This window comes from Leucopleurus acutus (assembly GCF_964270905.1).
Source record: "Leucopleurus acutus genome assembly, chromosome: 11".
Classification (NCBI taxonomy): domain Eukaryota; kingdom Metazoa; phylum Chordata; class Mammalia; order Artiodactyla; family Delphinidae; genus Leucopleurus; species Leucopleurus acutus.
Window position 1 is genome coordinate 46,175,241 of NC_139152.1, and position 19,483 is coordinate 46,194,723.

General features: G+C 41.4%; 1 protein-coding gene across 16 annotated transcripts in view; it reads right to left on the minus strand.

Moving 5' to 3' along the window:
* Positions 1–19,483, minus strand: part of R3HDM2 (R3H domain containing 2) — a 149,484-nt gene that overhangs the window by 22,794 nt on the left and 107,207 nt on the right. For 6 of the 16 annotated variants that reach the window (XM_082850402.1, XM_082850403.1, XM_082850396.1 and 3 more), the window contains 11 exons: positions 19,297–19,320; positions 17,445–17,486; positions 15,298–15,384; positions 14,690–14,816; positions 13,341–13,419; positions 12,627–12,686; positions 11,933–12,073; positions 11,393–11,501; positions 8,533–8,628; positions 5,609–5,640; positions 1,130–1,362 (listed from right to left, as the gene is read on the minus strand). In XM_082850402.1, the coding sequence (XP_082706528.1) occupies positions 1,130–1,362; positions 5,609–5,640; positions 8,533–8,628; positions 11,393–11,501; positions 11,933–12,073; positions 12,627–12,686; positions 13,341–13,419; positions 14,690–14,816; positions 15,298–15,384; positions 17,445–17,486; positions 19,297–19,320 (1,030 nt within the window). The remainder of the gene's footprint in view (positions 1–1,129; positions 1,363–5,608; positions 5,641–8,532; positions 8,629–11,392; positions 11,502–11,932; positions 12,074–12,626; positions 12,687–13,340; positions 13,420–14,689; positions 14,817–15,297; positions 15,385–17,444; positions 17,487–19,296; positions 19,321–19,483) is intronic. The other 10 variants (XM_082850398.1, XM_082850407.1, XM_082850399.1 and 7 more) reach the window with 6 other exon arrangements.

Consider the following 19,483-nt stretch of genomic DNA (forward strand, 5'->3'; position numbering starts at 1 on the left):
AAATAAATAAATATATAAATAAATAAAAAGAAATGGTTGGAGGGTCAGAGGAGGATGGACGTCTGGAAATGAGACTGAGATGGCAAACTGGAGTCAGGAAGTTATGCTACACTAAGTAATTTGGATTTTATTATGCAGGGAATGCAGAAACATGAATATTTTTAAGAGAGGACTGACATGGTTAGATCTATGTTTTAGATTGGTAAACTGGCTCTAAAAAGGGCTGAGAATAGGGAATTCCCTGGCGGTCCAGTGGTTAGGACTCCACGCTTTCACTGCTAAGGGCCCAGGTTCAATCCCTGGTCAGGGAACTAAGATCCCTGCAAGCCGCACAGTATGCCCTGCCCCCCACCCCGAAAGAAAAAAAGGGCTGAGGATAAAGCAGGGAAACCGGCATGGATAAAGGCAGAGGCAGTGGGGTTAGAAAGGAGGTAACAGAGAAGGGCAACAGAAACCTAACAGAGGCAAAATCTTTACCACTACTGATGTCTTTTGAGGACAAGACCTACAGAACTTCTAGGACGAAAGTCAAGCAATTCTTCAGAGGCAGAAGGATGGTGAAATAGAGGCTCGCTGGGTAAAAAGAACTAAATACTCCTCTGCTAAGAGCACAGCAGAAATATATGGAGAAGGTTACACAGTAGCTCAGGAGAGCTGAAGGGTGGTTACCAGGCTGGCATGTGGAACATATGTTCCTTCTCAGTGACTGGGCTCCAGAGAAGCAACTGCAGCAGTGTCTCTTAAAGTTCTAGCCTATTGGCTGCTACCAGTTAATTACAGTATTACAAACTCTAAGGTTCCCTCTGCTCTACAAACCCTCTTTATAATCTCAGGGGCCACAGAATGAAAGCAGCCATCATCCTTATTTTAGTACATAACCTGAACCTGGGTTGATAGGGATGTCCCACCTCGGTCAGAAATCAGATAAAATAACCTAATCCCAATCTGTTTTTTTTCTATTAGGAAAGAAGGTTTGAAAGAAAATCAGAGAAGGGACTCAAAAGGACAATGGATCCAAGAAATCAAATTTCCCGTCATCTGGCTGTGTTAGTGTTTTGTTAAAAGGAAATATCAGTGATGTTTTGCAGAAGATAAGCAAGAAATGATGGAAGGAGAGAAGCTGTGTTACCTGGCCTGGAGATCCTTCCTGCACTGCCACCTTTACTGCTCCCGATGCTGTCACCCCGGGTGAGGATAGAGATTCCACTGAAGCTGCTGGCTTTGGTGACAGGGGGCCGCATGCTCCGGACAGAGCCATCAGAGTCCGTGCTGCTCCAAGGCCGTGGCTCCAGGGATTTGAGTTCGCTGTCTGTGCTGCTCTGGCGGCTGCTTGAGGTGCGGCTCAGCCCCTCACGGTTCCCCCTGCATGCAGAGATCGCAGTTGTCAGAGCACCCCTCACCTACCACTTCAGCAGAAGGGCTACGAGAGAGTTCATTTCTATTCTCTCAGTGACAAAGGAGGGGTGAGGGTTGGGGGAGGATGGACACTAACTTCTTGTTAGTTGGCTGGCCAACCAAGACTTGATGGGAGCAGACACAACAAGATCCAGTACAGTAACAAAGAGCACAGAGGCAAATCTGGAAGACAGTGAACTGGCAACTAATTCAATACATCAGACCAGAGGTGGACGGGAAACCACGTACATGATGCTGAGATTGGCTGTGGTCTCTTCCCCTGGCCCTTCAGGGATCCCACACATGCAGTAAATAGTGGGGAGCAGAGGGGTACCAGTTCCTTCCGAGAGTTCTTAAAACAAAAGGACTCCTAGAAGTTACTATCGCTGGAAGGCAGGAGTAGCCAATGACATGGATAAATCCTACAATAGGTCTTCCATATAACACATATCTGAGCCAGCAGAGGTGCTGCTTACGGTCACTTTTTCAGGATTGGGAAGAAGAGTACAGTGGACTAAAGGGGCACTCAGTCTGATAAAGAGAACTCGGTCTAAGAGTCTGGAATCAACCCAACCTGTTTTGTGGAAGTTTTGTGTTAGTATCTGAGAACAATTGGTTCCAGGGTCTCTAAAGGCTGACATCCTCAGCAAGATCAAGCAAACATGCCCTTAGGAGTCAGGATGGCAAAGAGCAGGGGGCTGACTGCGCCTAGATGCTTCCATATTAATAACCCTATTGCCCTAGGCAAGGCACAAGGCTATTGAGAAAAGTGATTCATCCTCTCTTTCTTTACTCTGGAAACATCAGGGTTATCCTGATGCTAAAATCACTGTTTGTGATTCTAAACAGCTGTACTCCTCAAGATATAAGAGGCTAGCCTGAAAACCCTAAGTCTTGTTGAACTCTTACTGCTTCTTAATCAATAAGCACACAAGAACCAGGAATTCTCCTTTCAGATCCCCCACCCTCCAACAACTAATGACCTAAGAAAACCAAATGACAATTATAAAGATTTTGGTATGTATACTGGGGGGCAACTGAGCAACAATCATAGTAGCTTGGGTTCCCTCCTTTCCACCACCATCCCACCCAAAGCAAATAGAAAACCCTATCCCAACCCTGGTAGCTTCCAAGACATTAGGCTCAGAGTTATTCTACTAAAGAAAGGTATTTTTCTTAAGGGACTAATGTTAAAGAAAATACCTTTCTTTATTAGAATATCTATTCCAAAGGTACTGTAGGGAAAATGGGCAAAATATATGCTAGGATCACTATTTTAGTTTTTAGCCAATCACGGTGGGCTAAGAACACACTGTCATAGCTGGTTAGGGACATGCTAATTCTCTGAATCCCAAGTAGATGTATATATAATCTCATTGCTTCTCTATGTATAGTTAGAATAGAGGACTGGAAAATACTTTACCCCTTTCTCTTGGGGATGTCAAAAGTAGAATGCGAAACAAGAAATAAGTATAAATCAGGGACTCTCCAGTTGTAGAACCGACCTGAAGTGAGAGCCAATGGCTCAAGTTTACTGAGCGGACTCAGTAAAGATGTGTGGGTTTGTGTGATATGGGGATACAGCAGTAGCAATGAATGAGGCTGCTCATTAGACATTAGAACTTGAATTTTGCAAGACAAGCCCTAATGGCCTTTTATACCTAAATCAAACATTTGGACAATTCTGCCATTTACTTTCTTCTTCTACCAGGGATAGACAGGGAATGAGTCAACTTTAAACCACTCTGGGAAACTTGAGCCAAAGTACTGATCCAATTCCCCGAAGACAGTAATGGCCAAGTGCTCAAATGTGGATTGCCTGATGATCCTGTGACTTACCTGGGTTAGTACACTACACCCCTGAGAATTAGAGAATCTGAGTCTGGGCTAGGAAGAGAGATCAGTTCTCTTTCTCTTGCTCTACAACTAAACCTAATCTCTAGTCATGGTTTTGTACTTCACTAAAAATAAGGCAATTAGGGAAAGTTTACCAGATTTAATTCTGAGCAGTGGATTGGGTTGTGTTATGGAGGTGAAGGACAGAGGACATTCACACTTCACAGTCCTATGAAATCAGGAGCTGACTTTGTTTCTACAAGTGAATTTAGTGCTGGTGAAAAGTCCCATTTATTGGGTCTGGGGTAGACAGGCCTGTGGAAGAGGTGACAATAAATATCAGTAAGCCTCGGTGTGGCTTATTTATCAGTGGAGTAGAATCTTCCAAAGAATAGGGAAGTTGCCATAGTTACTGCCAATGTGGATGATGGAATCTGGTGTTATGAGCGTTTGTTTCACACACCTGGGAAGAAAGGTTTAAAGCAGTTAGAGAAGATCTGCTTCTAATCATTTGAATTCTGGACTAGTACCCAAATAGAGGAAGAAGTTACCCCCTTAAGAGTCAATGGAGCTACAGTTTAGATGACCTAGATCTTTAATCAAAACTCAGTATGGAAAGCAGCCACTTAAAAGGAGGTCTGCATAGGAGAGGACTGCACCTGCTCACTAGATCCTTCAAGCTATTGTCTGCACAGTTTGATGTAGTTTGATGCTCCATGGCACTAATAAGGCCATCATTCTCAGCAGTGAATTAATTAGGGGTGATGTTTGTAGGGAGCTGGTGTAGTGTGGCGAAAAGAACACGGGACAAAGAGTCAGTCTCAGTTTTGCCATTAATAGCCATGTAAACTTGGGTTAGCTACTTAATCTCTCTGCTTTTGTTTTCTTACATGTAAACCAGCTTACCAAATCAGGATACTGAGAGAATTCAATCAGATACAGTATACTTCGGCAACCGTAAAGCACTGTGCATTGTCACACGCAGGAGTTAATTTAAAACTTCTGTTTACTATAGGTATTCTGGGATGTTTATGGAATATGATTGTTTTTTTTAAGGGGGACTCCACTATCTATCTTGACCACCACCAACAATGCAGAGCCCTTCTGCCTGGGCTTTCAGATGGACCTCAGGGCAGCCTGCTCCAGGAAAAAGAGTTCAGAGATGTGGAAAGGGAGATAAATCCTCCATCCCAAGAAGGGGAAATCTTGCTATCCCAATTTCCACATGATTTAACTAGCTTTAGAAAGGACAACAGGGAAAGGACTACTAAAGTACTGGGAATGAGAGCTCTAATATGTGTTAGTCAGCTCCTACCAAGCTTAGGATTGAAAAAGAGATAAACCCTTTGAAAAGGGTGAGACCTGAATCCTAGTATTAAATACTCAGGTTTCCTGTACTCTATAGTTTTTCTATTGGTAACATGGAAAGAATATACTTAAAATGAGTTAGTGCCAGGATGCGGTCCTAAAATGCTTCTCTCACCACTGCCTTGTGTAATTGTCTGGGGTGGGACTGAGAGACTGAGAGGAAAGGGTGATTCTCATGACTGCTTTGTGGAAAATGGAGAATATGAGGCACTGGAGAGGTTAGTACAGCAGTCTTCACCAACATTAAGGATAAACCATAGACAATCATATAAAAGACATGCTCTAAGTCCATTCTAAGGCAGACAAGTTCTTTCTGAGATCATCTTACACATTACATTGTCCCAAAGAGAAAACTACATAGACAGAGGTGTTTGTATGTTCTTTTATATGGATGTGTGTATTATTCTTTCTTAAGGATACAAAACATTCCCTATGCCGGGTCAGGGATAAACTCTTCACATCTTTCCATAGATTCGGAAAAGGTAGCCAGAAGACACCCGTTCTTTTACCTCAATATATATATATATGTTGAAATCCTCCAGAAATGCCCAATTCCAGCAAACTTCTGGGATAGAGCAGTACCTATCCTAGACATACTTATTTGGTCCCCTTCACCACCTATCCAGGACTTACAATGAAATCAGCAACAATAAAAATAAAGTCATTGAGCAATAGCCATTTCTTTTCTAATGGGGAAAAATATCCAATGTTGCAAATACCACAAATTGACTTATTCCACAAGCAGCCATGCATGGAGCAAACTCACTCCGCTGAAAAGATTAGAGCAAAACAAAATAAAATTAAAAAAACAAAACAAAACAAAAAAACAAGGAGAGATATAGACCAAACAGAGGTACCTAAAAATTTGCCTTCTCTTGTGAGAGCTAGAAGAAAAGGCTTCTTTGGAGAGTCTGTTGGTTAACATCAAAGAAAAGCATCATTACAGGATTATATTAACCTCACTGACAAAGCTCAATGAGAAGCAGGGAACATGCTAAGTGGTACTAACCTGATGTCATTTAGATATCCGTTCTGGCCAGTCTAGGTGAAGGGGAGAAAACGGAAAATAACTTATAAGAAAACAGCATGGCATAACCAAAAAGTGTGTCCATGATGCTATGAATACCCAAGGTCCTCAAACCAAGCTCAACCCCAACAGGGAGAGAGGGAACAGCGACAGGATGACCCACACCCACACACCCAGTCTGACTTCTCACCTTTAATGGAAAAGAGCATTCGGCATTTTTAGCCTTCCCACAGAGTGTTTAAAAAGAGAGGTCAATAAAGGTAGGAGTATGGAAAGGAGAAAGGAAAGTATTAACCTAACTATTATTTCTTTTTTAGCTCTAAATTTACTCTCTCTAGAGGTAAGTTGAGCATAATAATTGGTGTGCTTGGTCCTAAAGAGTGTATTCAAAGGAAGGGAAACGGGACACAAGAGAAAGAAATTTAGTTTTTTTGGAAACCATCCTCAATGACTATCCCACTTCTGTCCTCTACACTGGCCAAAATGAAAGACATTCTGACCTGAGACCCAAGGGGAGTAAGAAATTGGGGAAGCAGGTACTTTTCAGAGCCTAGAAAAAATGAGAAAATTAAAAGCCTGAAACATTCCTTTTGGGGATCATTTCCTGACAAGGCCATTGAGCTGCTGAGTGAAGTGAGCATTATGGTGGACTCCTGAGCCTTAGAAAAAGGTAACAAGAGTATTCAGCTGCTGAGCACAGGGGGCTCCATGCAGAGCAGAGCCTATGTGGGGCAGCTTTCCCAATATACAGCTCAGGCTCCAGAGGAGGCTGCAGCAGCAGCATTTCCATCCAAACACCCTTCTTGCCACTCCCCTTTTATTTGGACCGCCTCTTCCTCCCCTCTGCTGCAACCTACAACTCCACCCTTAAGCAGTTCCCTTTGACTGGCCAGGTTCTTTCCTCTCCACATGAGAATCTTTGGCATATAGTGGGCTTTGGCCATTTTTCCTTGCCTCGACCTTTTGAGATTCCTGATACCTCTACCACAGCAAGGGTTAGGAAGTGCTGAAATGAAAGTGATAAATCCATAAGGACTTAACAAAGAATACATATATTAGTAGAGGCTTGAGAGACTAGATATCAGAGAAAAAAGGAGAGAAGAGCTAACTTTGACTTTGTTATGGTTGTAGATAGATATATTCCAGTGTTGTTCATAACAAGCACTAATATCCTATTAAAAGTTGCTTGTGCTTTCAGAATGGCTTTGCTAATGGCTGGCATGGTGGGAAAGTCATTTTCCATGTGTCAGTGAAGCAGAGGAGCATATCACAGATAGCTATGCTATGATGTCACTGGAACTTCTTAATCTAAAGAGCCCAGAGCAGAGCAAGCTATTAAGAGGTGGTTTACTTTAGGGGTTAAGAGCGTGGACTCTGGAGCCAGGCTGCCTGAATTCAAATACCAGCTCTTTCACTAACTAGTGGTGTGATCTTAGGTTACTTAACCTCTCCATGCCTCAGTCCCTCATTTATAAAATGAGGAAAATAATGTAACCTATCTCACAGGCCTAGTGTGAGGATTAAATAAATTAATGTGCACAAAGTGCTAAGAACAGGGTCTGAAAGATAAAAAGCACTATATAAGTGTTTGCTATTAACATCCACCATCCTGCCCTGTCCACAGTTTAGGGTCATCACCAGCCGTAGTCATGTACAAATGACCTCTCTCCTCTCATTCCACTCAACTGATTTGCAGATAAAGTTAGAAAACCGTCTTTGGGCTATAGCTGGATAATTTGGAGGATGGATTTTTCTGACTCAGAATGGAAGACTACAAAACATAAGATAAGAAGATTCCTTCTCCTTGGACTTTGGGCCAGAAGGTTTGTTGTGTATCTGTCCACAGTGAGGCTCCTTGGAACACCTGGGTCTCCTGAGACAATGGAACAAGTTCACAGAGGAGTTCAGTTTTCTAGAAGTTAGAGACAATATTTTTCTGAACTAGGTGATGATGAGAAGATATATATATTTTTGTCTTGATGAGGGAGGGGAGAGTGGGAAAATGGGAGGAGAGTAGTGTCTATCTAAGTATATTGATTAGAACTGGCCATCTTTTGATGACAAAGGGAGGCTGGCTCTTCTTCCTCTGTTTGCTACTTTGACTCTAAGATAGTGCTGCTATCTGGATCATACATTTTCCGGAGATTTGTTTCTCTCTTGACCTTCCTGAGTTTCTCCTATACTTCTGTTCAGTCTGGTAGGCAAAGGCCACCAGATACAGGGGTACCAAGTATATCTGATATGGCCCACAATTCTTAAGAATAAAGTTGCCTATAATAATCCATGTTGCCTTTTGGCCCACGGAGCAGTCCTACTCTAAGAAACAAGGTAAGAAATATAGGAAGGAAGAGACTTCCTATTCAGGTCGAGACTGTAGGCAATAGTGAGTGGTACCCTCTGTGCATGTGGAATGTGGAGCTCAGAGAATGGATGCCACATCTGTGCTCTGATAATCACCAACATAGCCTAAAAATGAGCCTGGCCAAACAAGATGAATGTATAGGCTGTGTGGACACTAAGTCTTCCACTTAGAAGCAAAGATGCCTAAAATGGACAGCGGAAGTGAACGAGGGTAAGCAGGAGGGTTTGACGGGCAAGATTCAGGGCCCTTCCATAAGCCCTGCCAAAACCATTTCTATTGTCAGTCTAATCATATCTACCAAATTCAGCCACTCCATTTGTTCTCTTTATATGCCACATGCATTAAAAATAGTAAGAATAAAAATCTGCAGCTTCCTAATAAGCCACATTTAATTTTAGAGATCAAATATGGGACTGGCTGATGTTGGTTAAAAACAAAAGCAGAAAAAAACAACAAAGCATTTATGGAGGTTTCATTCCATTCACAGTTCCAAAGATTAAGAGCTAAAAGCTAGGGGCTGACAACTCTCAGAAGCTACACTTACCTCTCGGGCAAATATTCTCTCTCGGACCCTTTGATATTCCTCCTCTCTCTCTTCTATTGACTTGCTCCTCCTTCCATCCTGCAATGGAACTCTGATCTAGATCGATGAGCAGAATTAAGCTAGTTAAGTTCTCCTCGTACTGCAAGCTCACTGCACACCAGCAAGGAAGAGAAACCGGGAGAGTTTATAGTTGCCATCAAAAAAATGGAAAAAAAAAAAGAAATAAAATTTCCAGTGTTGGACAGGTTTCACTGGGTACATCTGACCATGCAGTTTGGGAGATCAGGTTTTCTGGATGGTTGGGGCCTCTCCATCTCCCCCCCCCCCAACCAACCAGAGTATCAAGAACAATAACTTTTTATAAGGATTGGGTTGCTTCCTTGTGTAATCAGGTACTCTCCAATCAGTAAGGATGAAGAGAATAGCCCAGGGAATAAACAACATTGCTTTGGAGGGAAAGCAAGGGATAGGAGGAAGCTAGAGAGGGAGAAGAAACAGGTATTTAGCAGAGCTAAATTTAGAAGAGTTTTTACAGAACTAGCACCTGACATTATCCCTTTTTTAGTCACTAACGCCATGGCCTGTAGAACCAAGTCACACACAGCTCAGCAAAGAGGGCCTTGGAAGTGAAATCCCAAGGGCGAAGCTAAACTCAGAGCTTAAGCATTTTTCCTCATCTTAACTATAGCTACTGGAGGGAGGGAAAGAGAGAGAGTTTACAGAAATAGAGAAGAAAGAGAACAGAGCAACACAAAGAAGAAAAGAGAAAGAAAAGGAGAATAGAACAGAAAGAAGGATGGACAGAGAAAGGACCAGACAAATGAGATACGGTAGAGAAAGGGGAGAGGTAGAACGACAGAAAGGGATAAGAAGTAAATGGAGGACAGAGAACCTTACACTCTCTGAAAAATGCAGTGAGGTGACTAGAGGGGATGGCTGGCCAGACCACCACCTCTGGCTAGCCTACGACCCAACTCTCCACCACTGTCTTTTCCTCTTAGCCTGTGAGTTGTGAGCACTGTCCTGGTTAGGATGTTATAGTGTCCTTTTCCATACTGCTCTTTAAGGCAAGGTGCTCTGAGGGAGATAAGTCATTAAATGCATGTCATCAGGTTATAAAAGATTCTGACCTTCCATCCAGAGGCTTTCAAAGTTTCAGATGAAGCAACCAAGGAGACTGCTCCTCTAGGCTGATCTTCCTGGACTTCACCACTCTCCAGAGGAAAGCATAACTTCAGGAGTATCAACTTTTGACTAGATGTAGTTCTCACTAGCCTAAATAACCTAAATTCTGCTAAACGTCCTTTTACAAATCCCATTCCAAGAAGACATAGGACCTCGAGGTGCTTTACTGTCCTTAGCCCCTAGCACTGGTAAACCAATGGCAGAATAGGAAGAGCGTTGGGCTTTGAGGTCAGGCAGAATCTAAGCTCTGCTACCTCTGAGTAATGTCACTTAAGGCAAGTAACTTAACATCTCCTAGCTCAGTTTTCTTATATTTAAAGTGGGGCTAATAACCCCCATCTGAATTGGGTTGTGTGGAGGATTAAAAGAGATAATGCATATAATGTGTTTAGAACAGAGGCTAGTTCAGGGAAAACACTCAATAAAATAGCAGTTACTGTGTTTATTATTAATATTATCGACAGACAGTGCATAGAGCCTATCCTATTATGGATCAAGCCTGAAGCTGAGAGATGAAAAGTTCACAATAGGGAGAGTTTCCATTCCACCCCAATATGCCTCTAGGCCTGAATAATTCCTGATCCACAGAAAAAGGGTTTTGGGAAAATGGAGAGAAGGGCATCAGGATGGAAAGGCTCTTTCTTGTTTTTTAAATTTTATTTGTCTTTTTGTATGTTTCATTGTTTCCAATCTGACCCAGCATGTTTGTCCACGATAGATAATGGCACTTTTCTCAAAAGGACTCCCTCAAATACTCAAGTAGCAAGCAGGAAAAGTCCTGGTCTCAAGACCATACAATATCCAGAGAAAACTAATTTTGACTCTAGAGGTAAGATATTATTATAGTTATTATTAATTAGCAAGACTAATTATTGGCTTTACCCAACCATATTCTTTAAACCTTAATCCTGGTTCTCTACCTAACCTCCTTTGGAGGCTAAGCAGAAGCAGGCTGGATCTTAACCCCATGAAGCTAGGAAAACTAACCCCCAAACATCACTATCTGAAGGATGGGCTAGAAACCAGGGCAAAAGCCAGGCCCATAAATGAAGGGATGGGGCAGACTTTTCACTTCTTATTCCCACAGGAGTGGATCAAAAACCTGCCTGAGGTTCCCAGCATCAAAAGCCAAATTAACTCACTCACCTTGGTGGAAGAAGTTGGGAAAAGAATAAGGAGTTTGCAGAAAGGGATCAGAAACACCTTTACAAGTGGGTAAATTAGATAACAATTTTGCAAGTTCAAGGCTAGCCCTGAGATAGGAAGAGTGGAACTGGGATAAAGTAGCTTTGGGTGGTTCCCAAAGAAATCCAGAACTATTAAAGAAAAAAAGAAGGGAGCCATCAGCTGAATCAAGGCTGAAGCAGGGAGGGACCTTGCTTTGTCCCAAAATGAAGTGGAGTTAGAAGTCAGTGGCAGAACCAGGGAGTTCCAGGCCAAATGAGAAAACCCAGCAAACCTCAGCACCATGTCTCTCTGGGGCTAAGAGGGTGGCATTTAGCTCAACAAGTGCAGTTAGTCCTCAACATTAAGCCAAAGCCAACTCAGTATAGCTCAACACTTTTTTCCACACTGAGATATTACGAGTTTTCTCCATCCCACAAAAATTCTTCTCCCCTCCCAGTTTCTCTTACTGCAATCTCTCTGTATAGACCCAACCCTTTCCATTCTTCACCTGGTTATCATCTCGGTCCATACTGGCATCATCTCTCTTGAGAATGAATCTCTGCTGAAATTCTGTATTCTTCTCATCCTTTATATGTTCTGAGAATCTCTGTTCAGGGCTGGGATTGGGAGAGAAATGTGGAAGGAAGGGAAGAAAGACTCTTGTCAGGAAGCAGACCTCCTAGTATAGTTCTCTTAAATTCTACAACCCCCACCCAGGGGATTTCTGAAGTCAAGGATCCAAAAAGTCACATGAAAGTTTTAAAGAAATCCTCTGGGACTGTTCTTTACACATCTATAACTTATCTTCTTCCAAAATTTTACCTGTCCTATCACTAAAGGTGAAGAGAGGCCAGAGCCAGTCTTCACAAAACGCTAGTGCCTCTAGCATCTGTTTCCAAGGCCTCACAAAGAGTAGAAATTGATAATATAACCCACCCTCCCTCCACTGTCCCCTCTCCAGAAAGAGAAATCTTGATCCTACACCTTCCTCTTCCATCCCAGAGGCTATCCCAGGAAAGTCTTCCCAATCTGTGGTTTCCTCCCTTACATTCTTGTGTTACTGGTTTTGTTGATGATGACAGCTTTTCCAGTTTGGTCAACATTGTGGTCCATCCCAAAATAGGCAGCTACCCGATGTAATAGCATCCGGTGATATGAGGTCATCTGAGGGAACTTCTTGAACTGGTTGCTGCAGGGAAACCCAGGGGGAAAAAGTGAAATAAGGACAAGTAACAGCAATAACAGCCAATTGTAATTTTTCTTACAAGTGTTGAAAGTGGGGAATTTCTTAGGAGAAAGAGACATTATTATAAGGAAGATGATGGTAACCAAAAAGGTTCTCTCAACTTTATCTACAGTATTTTGTAGATCCCTCTGACCCACTATCCTCATTAAGACTACTCCTTATGCAATAAGCCCTAGGTCTCACCCACCTAGATGATATTCTACAAAGAAAAAAGGGAAAAACTTAAGAATAGTGAAATATGGGATAAGGGCTAGCTGCTAAATTTTTTTCAACTCAAGTCTAAGCAATAACTTAAAAACTTCATTTAGTTTCCACACATACACTTTTTGATCCATTCTGATTACTTCTCCCCAACTCCTTTTGGTTCCCAGTGAGTTATTACTTCCAAATTCAGACTTTTAAGGGAACGATGAAAGAGGGATATCCTAAAATTTTACCTGAATTTCTTTCCAGTACCCCTCCCACCTCTAATGTGTATTTCATTCAAGTAACTTACTTGTTGTCATTAATAAAGTCCAGAATCTCCTGTTCTAATTTTAGCAGCATCATTCTGTCCCTGTTTAAAAAAGATTAAAACAAAACAAAACAAAAGGCAGCCCTCCCATAGACATTGAAAGCAAGGATTGAAAACACAGCCTGCTCACTATACAAGCTGAAGGGAGGGATAGATCCAAACCCCGAGAGTGGATCAAAAATGCAAAGGCTGCTGAGCCTCACTGCCCTGTCTTATGTTACTTTAAAAAAGAAAAACAATCAAGCCTCCTAATAATGTACTTTATTTTCCTTGTCAGAAACCTAATTCTGTTGCCAGTCATATTCCTATAAACACATACTTTATACTTATAAATCTAATCATTGTTCTATACTCCATCTGGTTATTTATAGAATTTTTAAACAAGTATGATTTAGCTTTGGTACAAATCAATTATTTTTTCTTCTGTGCTTTTTAATTGTATTCTCAAGCCTTCATATTTCTTTGTCTGCATTCTTCTTCCAAATAATTTTTCTCAACTCTTCTGGAAGCAGGAACCTCAATATGAGGGTATTCTGAATCTCCAACAGAATATAAAACTACTCTGGAGAGAAATGGTGTGTCAGGGGCTAGGCATCCTGGATTCTAATAATGGAAAAATTCTGAGAAGCTATTTGGCCTCTTGGGTATTCTGCTGGTCCTGGCCCCTTTCCCCCTTCCATCAAATCATGTTATTACCTTGGGTTCTTTTTCAGTGTATTTACAAGAAATTCATGTAGGTCTATTCCAGTGGAGTCCGTATATTCTTGACTGGAGTCTAGAACACCACAGTGAAATAAATTAAAAATAAATGAAACTGTCTTGCATGATCTCTAACCCCAAGCAGAAGCCCACAACCTGATCAGGAGACATGAGAACAGGAAAGGAGAATCAGACTTCAGGATTTTTAGCTTAAAAATCAGAATGACCTTGATTTGCCAGCCCCTCAAAATTCCCCATGACAGTGATATAAGGTGGAATCTGGGTCACAGTGTTACATTCGTATTACACTGAAAAGCCACCTTGCCATCAATAAGTATTTATTGAATGTCCAGACACAAACAAAGGTTTTATTCTAGTTAAGGAAAATAAATTCTAGGTACGGACAAACAGGGCTGAATTTTCCAGAATCTCAGCATCATATAAAGAATCATATAAAGAATCAACAATCAAATGTTGATTATTTATATGATTATTTATATTTATTTATAAAATTTTAATCCTAAGATTGCCTTTTTCCTCTTAATTATCATTAAAATTTTTTAGGGGGGGCTTCCCTGGTGGTGCAGTGGTTGAGAGTCCGCCTGCCGATGCAGGGGACACGGGTTCGTGCCCCGGTCCGGGAAGATCCCACCTGCTGCGGAGCGGCTGGGCTCGTGAGCCATGGCCGCTGGGCCTGCACATCCGGAGCCTGTGCTCCGCAACGGGAGAGGCCACAACACTGAGAGGCCCGCGTACCGCAAAAAAGAAAACAAAAAAAAATTTGAGGGGGGGCCGTACCGCACGGCTTGTGGGATCCTAGTTCCCCGACCAGGGATCAAACCTGGGTCCCCAGAAGTGAAAGCGTTGAGCCCTAACCACTGGACCGCCAGGGAATTCCCTTAATTATCATTTTTATGGACCATGTCTTTTGGCTACCAGCCCAAGAATTTAAATCCAAAGAGGGCTTAATAATTACATTCAAATTTACATTATTAAAAAAAAATCACTCCAAGCATCCCCAAACCAAAATATAAATATTATCTAGAGAATCTGCTACCAGTGATGATCCATCACTATTTATTCCAGAGCAAAAATAAAATCAGAATTGACTACAATGTCCTCCCCTATGGGTAGCCCAGTGTTAATGGAATAGCTCTCTGTCAGCCCTTAAGGCAGGGCTGGATAAAGCAGCAAAGAAAGTAACTTAGTTAGGCACCTCCCCAAACAACGATGAAGTCAGCAGGACACTAGGAACTGTTGGGCCGATAAGGTCAGTGGGAAGATGGAAGGAAAAGGCACTGCAGAGCCAGGCCCCAGGAGAGATGAGAAAGGGGGAAAGTCTTCACCTCTAGACAGCATCTTCCTTGGGACCTTTTCTTTGTTTTTGTCCTTGTCTTCCTTTTCAGAGACATCCTTTGTGGACTTTTCTTCCTCCTTGTCAGAGGGGCAGCTGATGTGCAACTGAATTATATCCTTGGACAAGGGGAAAGAGAAATATAATCAAAGGGGAAAACAACTCTCCTGCAGCCCTTTGAAATCTCAAAGAAGGCACATCTTAGGGTGGCAGCATTCTCTTATGAAAGAGAATATTTTGTTAATTAAATTGTTTTAGCTTTTGTTCTACCAAAAGGGTAGAGGCTAAGCTTTTTCTGTCAACAATCACAGCCTACTGTATGGAAAGCTCAAGTTATGCTTGCTGTTCCTGCCATAAGAATTGGAATGGAAATGGTTCTAACCACCAGAGGGAAAGGTGTGGGTCTGCATCATCCTGGGTGGTCCAGGTGTGAAGACCTATACTTCATGCTCTCACCCATGCCCTTATTTTACTGCAGCAGCCTGTTTTGAAGCTCCTCTACCCTGATTTCCAAGCCTAATGTTGATGCCGTGGATGCTACACCAGTTTAGCAAACAACTGCCAAACTCAAAGCTACACTTACTCTTATAAAGGACCTACCTGGGTTTCTAGTGGCCCGTCAGCAAACGGGGCAGAAGACTCCTCACACACTGCAAGGCTGCGCACCAACTTCAGCTTGGAATTAGACTGAAAAAAATAAATACACGTACATATTCCCTTGGTGGACACTGGGAAAGCTTTTGGCTGAATAAAGGGCATTCTCTTTTGCTCTGTTAGTTGCTTCTTCCATAAATAGGGTTTTTTTTTTTTGCCCCCTTCAAACAGGTCCTACTCATTCATTCCTGATTCACTTGAAAGATAATTCTCTTGCTCACAACAGTAGATATATAAAAACAAAACAACTACTTTGGACAGATGATAGGAAAACCACTTTGCTTAGCTCTCCTCTCTCTCTAGCTCAGTGCTCCAATATCACACTCAGAAGTTTACTGAGAATACACAGCAGCAGAGCTTAGTAGAAAGACTGGATTTAAGAACCAGAAGTCCTAGCTTCAACTCCTGGTTTGAGGTATGAGATATTGAGCAAATTACTTGACCTCTCTGGGTCTCTTTTTGGTCCTCAATAAAAGCGGGATAAAAATGCTTAAGGGGTTGGTGTGAGAATTAGATTATATAAGGCATGTAAACATATGTATCATAAATAGTGCCTAGTATAAAGTAGACGATAAATGCTAAGTGACTCTAAACCTGAGGTGGCAAGGGTATGGAAAGAAGTGTCTAAGAAAAAAGTAGAAAGAAAGAAAACTTTCTAACATTTGGGATTCAATGTGACAACTAATCCACTTGGTTTACTTATGCTGGCTGGAGAATCCCCAAAAGATCTGAATTCCACTTTATAAATCACTGCTCTCCTAGGTATCTCCAAAGTCAAAAATTATAGTGACTCATTAGAAATCTACCTATAAACATTTATTGAGAGTTCTTACAATAAAATCAAAGTTTACAGTAAATACAAAAGCACAAAACATGGTATGTGTGGTCCAGGTAGCACAGTATAGTGAAAAGAATTTGCAAGTCTGAAGAACTGACTTCAAGCCTAGTTTTGCCGCTTTCTAATAAATGTCCTCTGTCAAACTCACTCAAACTCTATAAGCTCAAGCTTCCTCCTCTGTAAAATGGAAATAATAACGATAATAACTGTCTTACTTATTTCTAAGGTTTGGGGGGAAGCGAAGTAGCAGAGAACACCCTCTGTTTTTTTTCTTTTTGGCCGTGCCCCACAGCATGCGGGATCCTAGTTCTCTGACCAGGAATCGAACCTGCACCCCCTGCGTTGAGTGGAGTCTTAACCACTGGACCGTCATGGAAATCCTGAACACCTCTGTTTTAAACTTTACTGTCAAGCCCATCACTGTGGATTAGGCCATGTAAGGCAAGCCACAGAGCCAATTTATCATACATCATAGTCTTCTTCAAACCCAAGCCACATACTGGCTGGGACACTCCCAAATTCTGCCATTATTTTTCAAGGGGAAAGGGGTGGACACCCTTAATTATTACTTCGATGTACAATTCTTCCCAATGTAAGAAAAGTTTAATATTTTACTGTTCCCTAATTAAAATTAAAAAGCTATCACACACTAACACCTATAGTCCTACCTGATAACACTGCTTAAAATAATCTGTGATGTACTAATTTTATCATACAATGATTAAAAACAAAATCTTCCTCTTTGCCCCAACCTAAAAAGTGAATCAAAACAAAACAAAACGAAACAAAACAAAGCCTGTATTTTTAGGATGTCCAAAAATGTTGAATCATTTTACTAATGGTAGAGGATTTATCTTAAAGAAAATTCACATGGCGAAAAACCCCAAAACTGCTGGGAGGCAAAATAAGAGAGCCAGAGATGAGCAGAGAAACTGGCATTACAGCAGAACCAGTACCAGTGTGCTCAGGCTTTGTTTGTGGGAGGCTCTGGCTGGGTATCCTTTCAGGTATCAGAAATAGACTGTGACTGAACTAAAGATAATGGAGAAAAATAAAGCCAGACATTCCAATAGGACATATGTATATGTACGTGCATGTTTGTGCGTGTGTGTATGCATGTTCACAATCAGGGTACAAGGGACAGGCAAACTTTGCCTATATATAATCCAAATAAACTAGTTATTAGTGATAAGTCCATTTGTGCAATGCTCTACTAATAACACTAGAAAAGAAGCTATAGAGGAAGGGCTCTCACCTTGGCTCTTTTCCTGGCATGACCGTGGTTGGATGTCCGCCTCTGTTAGAAGGGGATTAGAAAATATTAAAGGTGGGGGAAATAAACACTTAAGTTAAAAGCAATACAAGCTTACAGAGAAAAAGCACTAACTTTAAAACCATTATAATAGCCAAACTATGATGAGACCCAGTTGTTGTGGTTGTCCCCTATGCTACAACTCTAGCAGCTGTGACATGGAAGGGACCACAGGCCACCTACAGACAAACCACCACTCACCATGAAGATAAAGAATAGAAAGACATTGACTGGTTGGCCTATTTCACAGATTGATAAAAATTACTTTTGGATAAACCAGGGAATCCTCTCCTGATTAGGATGCTTCTGGAAATGTCACTACCATAGCACAACAGAGTGTTTTTTTCCCAAGCTTGCTAACAGGAGCCTATTTAGCCCATAGTGGGTGTGAAATATGGCTCCTAACCATCACTTAAAATAACACCTTTATAGGACAACACATTGAGAGTTCTAACTTGAGATACTCAAAAGACCTGTCCCTGTGGCTGCAGAAATGGAATGAAGGCTCTCATTGCCAACTGCCTACCTCCCTGAATATGAGAATTCTCCCAGTTCTAAGCTCCTGGTGCAGGCTCTTATAGCCTGTCTGGGTCATGGATATAAGATGGGACAGGATAAAAAGAAGGGAGCATGGAAGATGTGGATAAGACCTCCAGAGCAAAGGGAGGTAAGGAGAGCGAGTAAAGAGCAGGATAGAAGCTGAGGAAGATGAAGAATGAGGGCCTGAGGTGGGATGAGGGAAAGAATGACTAATTAATTGGTAAGGTTTCGAATAGCTGAGAAGTCAAAATGAGGACTTTCGGGAAGAGGCTGGGTGACACTTAGGGCTTCTAAGATGTTTGGAATAGAACTCACTGCCACTGAGGTGTGGAAAAAACTGAGGCTGGTGGGTGGAGGAGGGGAAACAGATGGAGGCAGAGTACCAGCATGGTCCTGGGTAGGTGAGGATTTCTTTCCTTTGTCCTCTTCACTAGTTACCAAACAACACTGCTACAATGCAAAATGGAGAACCGGAAATGTGGATGGAAAAAGTGAGAAATGATGGTGAATCTGGTCAGTGGCAAGATCTGTTATAATAAAGGAAGAATCACAGTCCAGGAATATGAAGCAGTATTTGTCACTATTTTTTTCAAATAAGTTATAACATACATACGACACAAACATTCAAGAGTTATAATGAAGGTATGCAGAATAGTAAGTCTCCTTTCACATCTGTCCCCCAGCTACCTGGATCCCTCCTAAAGGATCAACTAGTACTGCATTTCTTGTAATCTTTTACAAGAGATCTTTTATGCATCTATAAGATTATTGTACATGTGTACACACACTTTTTTTTAAACCAAATAGACGGATATTGTACACACTGCCCTAAACCTTACTTTTAAACTTTTTTCAAGGATACCTCCATAGAAGAGACACTGTTTTTCTTAATGGCTACATGGTATTCCATCGTGTGGCCATACCATAACTTATTTTACCAGTCCCTTAAACTGCACCATTTAGGATGTTTCTGATCTTTGTTAGTATAAACAATGCTTCAATGACCATATCATTGAGTATATCTACAAATATGGTATAGTCCATTTAAAAATTTTATATTTAAAAATTTTATAAAGTATTGCTAAATTGCCCTTCAAAGAAGTTATACAAATTTATAACCCTACAAACAATGTATAAATCTGCTTATTTCTCAGAATGCATAATTTTCATTAAATAGTCAAACACATACTGAAAGCCTAATATGTATCAGGCACCATGCTAACTACTGGAGGATACAGAGATAAAAGACACAAACCTTGTCAAAAAGGAACTCATAATCCTGTTGGAGAAGACAGACAAATAGAGAATTACAATACAGGACATTAAGTGCATTACAGAGGTACTCATGGAGTGCTAGAGGAGCACAAGTGTCTAACTCAAACCTAGGAATTCACAAATTCACATGTTCACAAATATTGAGTGCCTGCAAGGAACTGTGTTGG